We start from the raw sequence: 4,715 nt of genomic DNA on the forward strand, positions 1-4,715 counted from the left end.
GAAAAAAGTAATCAGATTACAGTAACGCGTTACAAGTAACGCGTTACTGCCCATCTCTGGACATGGTACCGTTGCAGCCAGTGCACAGCAGCTGAGGAGCCTGGAAGAAGCATTTCAGAGATCCAGAAGGACCTGACCAGGCAGGTCCAAAGCCCTGACTCAACTGAGTCACAAAAATCCCAGACCTCAACCGCAGGGGCAGAATAATCCCCTGGTCTGTGGAACAACAGATCTCAGGGTAGTCTACTTTAACACTTCCTCCTCTTCTTGCTTCAATCTCAGGGGTAAAGTGTTAAAGTAAAGAAGGTCAAAAAGCCCCTCAGAGGTTCTAGTTTTAGTACAGAGAGAACAAAGAGACACCATTGAAGATGGTTTTCTGGGAGAGCAAAAAAAATGCTTAGCTTGCTTAGGCTGGATTAGTGTGTGTGACTCATTTGTATACTGTGCAAACTGCTTGAGCCGAAAGGTCATCCAGCCACTCCAAGGCCTGAAAAGCGCTGGGTTGGAACTTACACTTGGAGACCATATTATAATGGGAAGAAAGTGGACTACATTAAAGGGTCCTCAACGGCCTTCACCTTTGACTTATGTGATGTACTAAAGTGCTGGGAAAGAATTCCTCGTGGTGGGGTTATGATGTATATCTTTGCCATGTCCCTAACTTTGACCACGGGTGTGAGAACAACAAGTGGGACCCTGTGTGGCTTGTGCTACGGCCAGGCCCCACCTTTTCACTGGACCAGCTCCTAATGACACCTGGGGATTGAATTGCATGCTGCAAATTACCCAAGCTGCAACACCTGTAAATTGTATTACTCTAGCTAGTTTGTTTCCGCTAATTGCTAACACCACAAAAGTAGGCCCATTCACCCCTAAACAAGACAACTACACTTGTTTTAATCCATTCGACTGGTGGACCCTAACCCATTTATGCAATCATACTGGAGCCCGCATAAGTAAGTGGGCTCGTGCTAGGCTCTATTACTACTGTGAGGGAAATCAGCTTTTCATTCGTATCTCAACCATAGAACAAAAGGGGGTGATGATGCCTTTGCTTGCAGTGGACCAAGACGACTTGGAAGGAAAACACCAGCTGAAAAGTGTGATCTCTTATCGGAGATCAAAAGGGGGATTGTGAGAAAGTATTAGAGCAGGTGACATGTTTCAGTTCCCCTCTGATGTGCAGAGATAAGGAGTAGGTTGTAAAGAAGAATAGAAAAGCAGGAAACTACAGAGGAACAGTTGGGGAGTGTACTCTTCTATGTAAACGTTTGGGGGTGTGTCCTTGGGTGTGCTTGATAAGGAAACAACATGTATTCTTTTTATGACTTGTTTTGCTGACTGTAGCGAGCATGAGGGTGGGCTCACCTGTAGCCCCTGTGACTAAGCATGTAATCTAAAGGTTGCAAGATGCTCGTGTGACTACTAGATAACTATAGGGGCAGTCCCTTAAGGAAGCGCCCAGAGCCTTTTTAATAAACAGACTGAGGATTGGTCCTCGGATCCACTGCTGTGGCTGCATGTAGTGTGATCTCCCAAAGCGCATTGGTAATAAAGCTTTGATGAAAGGATACTTCAGCCTCATCTGACTCTTCTTCTCCAGCTGCATTATTAAAGGATCGGTGAGGTCGAGAACTGAACCTCAGCAACCTCCTCCTCCTCTCTGTTGCAGCTATAAATATTAGGCATATTTTTGTCTTGTTCAACCTGGAGGGAAGCAGCTGAGTTTATTGTTATGTGTTCTTAATATATAAGAATCTGTGTAATTGAATCTTAAATCTTTTAAAATATAAAACTACTTGTTTGTTTTTGATTGCTAATGTAGACATTGTACAACAGGTGCAACAGCTGCTGAGAAGGAACGTGCCATAATCAGGTAACGTGTGTGTGTAAAACAGCATTTGAACATCATAGTAGAAGCGTTTCTCAGCAATTTATACCCGGTCCTCGTATTGCTGTCTAATGAATGTAATATATCATTATTACTGATCTATCTTTGTCACTGTGGGATATTATGGAGAAAATGGAAAACTCAAGTGAGATTGTGTCATTTGTGCTGGCTGCTTTTGGAAATGTTGGAGAGTTAAAATACCTGTATTTTGTAATAATATTGTTTTGGTACCTCTCTATATGTGTGGCCAACACAGTCCTTATTTTGGTTATACGTGTGGACAGAAGGCTGCATGAGCCAATGTATATATTGCTTTGTAATTTATGTGTGAATGAAATAAATGCCAGCACATCACTGTATCCTCTTTTGCTCTCACAAATGTTTTCAGACAGCCACGAGGTGACTGTGCCGTGGTGTTTTCTGCAGATGTGTTGTTTGTACACAAGTGCTTCTGTTGAGCTTTGTAGTTTAGCAGCCATGGCCTATGACAGATATATCTCAATCTGTCATCCATTACGCTATAATGTTATTATGAACACAGAGAGAGTGTTTTTGATGATTCTGCTTGTGTGGCTGTATTCATTTCTTAGTTTTATTTTCTCATTTTCATTCATCTTCAGTTTGAAGTTTTGTGGAAATGTTATTCACAACACGTATTGTGACCACCAATTAATAATTAGACTTTCGTGTTCAGTTTCAATCCAAAGCTTTATTTCTGACATATCCTTTGCAACTGTGAGTGTTTTCATACCTTTCAGTTTCATTTTAGTCTCTTACATGAAGATTTTGACAGTTTGTCTAAAAACATCGAAAGAAAACAAGCAGAAAGCTGTGACTACTTGCACTCCTCAGATCATCTCTGTGTCAAACCTGTTTGTCGGGTGTATATTTTACTTTATTGACTTTAGGTTTGTAGTTTCTCAGGTACCAGATGAAGTTCATATAATTTTGCCTATGTATGTCCTCATTTTTCAACCTATGCTCACCCCATTTATGTATGGATTTAATTTACCAAAGATAAGACAATCATATCAAAGGTTTCTGTTGAAGAGAAAATGAATGTCTTTGTTCAGCAGATTTATTTGAATTCACAAAATACCCATGCAATTCATTTTTTTAAATAACTTCGCAAAGAACTACTTGGCAACATATAATTTCTCTAAATTCTAAACAAAGCAATTTATTAAAAACTGCAAAACTGTGTCTTTGTTTGAATTTATTTAAAATAAACTTCCAGGCTCAGGTCACAGTGTAACCCTCTATAGTATTGTATTGCTCTTAAGCAGGAAACCAAATTTCTGGTTGTTACACTGTCCTTAACATCGTCACCCCAGAACAGTGAGAGAGGGAATATATATCCAGACAGATCATGCTCGTGTACTTATACTAACGTACAGCAAATGCACACAAGATCCTTTCACTGCAATGTTACTCCAAAGGCCAAACAACAGAGATGTGATATTCAACCCCTTTTCATTAAGTTCCACATAGAACACAGGAACACATAGCCTACAATCACAAATGCAGACTAACTCATGCATGAACACACACACACAAACAAAATGCCAGTTATTTTGTTATAAGAAAATCAAGGAACCGGCTTTCTATGCCTAGTGCCAGTTCCAGAATTGGATGACACAGTGGAGCGGATTTGCCCTCAAGTCAGTAGATCCATTCCACTGTATCACAGAGTCTGTTGCTATCTTGGTATTTTAATTAAAGTAAGTGGCACTGCTGCCTGGTGCAGCTGCCGCATTATTGCAGGTGTGGTTGCTGTCTGTAGTAATGGTAATCCCTGAATGAGACAGTGGGCACTAAATTTCACTATATATTTAGATTAGGTCTAGTAGGACAAGCATAATGCATTTATAAAATCAGCTAAAGAAAATATTCCGCTCTTCTCCCCTCTGCTCTTCTTCCCTTTTCTGGGAGGCAGTGGGGAGGAAGAGCGTACAGCCCGATCCAGCGGGGAGGTGTGGAATGCCAGATCGGGCGCCCCCCTTCCGGCTCTCTTCTCTGCTCTCTCCTATCTTATCTTACTTACTTGTCTTGCTTCTCACTATCACCTTTTCTGTCCCTTTGAAGAAATGAGGCTCCATAAATATTAAAGAGGTAAGTATTTCTCAGTTGCAGTGAATAGTTAGAATAAACTGTAGAAAACTAAACAGCAGAAAGAAGAAGAGAAATAACAATTTTAACATAAACCAGTGACACACTCCGGGGCCTAATCAACCCTGGCAGGGCCTCCTTGGATGAGGGTGTCTAGTGATAATGGCTGAAACACCCGATGAATCCAAGGTCTACTGATGATGTGCCCCAAATTTTAATATGATAATTTAGATCAGATCTTTAATCCCTAAACCTAACCAAGGAAAAATGGCAGATTAGCCTGGGTAAAAGAACGAAAGTTGAGGCACACAACGATGTGTGCCGCTGGTAAAGTTTCTGGGCTGCTTTTCCTCATAACAGATTTTCTCCATTCAAAGCAATGCATTGTCTGGGATTGTAACATGTAGTCCTTTTACTGAAAAAGGGAAACTGAGGTGTGGGAGGCCATGGAACAAGACGTAGGGCCTACTGGGTGTCATTTTTGCAAAACTTAAGTTGACTCAGGAGAAGAAAATAGTCCTCTTCTCACATAGAGTATAGAGCTGGTCGGGTGCCACTTACTTTAATTTAAGATACCAAGATAGCAACAGACACTGTGATGCAGTGGAATGGATCTACTGACTTGAGGGCAAATCTGCTCCACTGTGTCACTCAATTCTGGTAATGTGGACAGGATTTGACCCACCTGTAGACAGCACATCATCAAACAGTGGAC

General features: G+C 41.1%; 1 protein-coding gene across 1 annotated transcript; it reads left to right on the forward strand.

The window, feature by feature from the left end:
• The first annotated feature begins 2,023 nt into the window (after positions 1–2,023).
• Positions 2,024–2,950, forward strand: LOC116323664 (olfactory receptor 4D1-like). The gene has a single exon (XM_039599836.1). The coding sequence runs from the start codon at positions 2,024–2,026 to the stop codon at positions 2,948–2,950; it is 927 nt and encodes a 308-aa protein (XP_039455770.1).
• Positions 2,951–4,715: the final 1,765 nt, after the last annotated feature.

Source organism: Oreochromis aureus, linkage group 16, assembly GCF_013358895.1.
Source record: "Oreochromis aureus strain Israel breed Guangdong linkage group 16, ZZ_aureus, whole genome shotgun sequence".
Taxonomy (NCBI): Eukaryota; Metazoa; Chordata; class Actinopteri; order Cichliformes; family Cichlidae; genus Oreochromis; species Oreochromis aureus.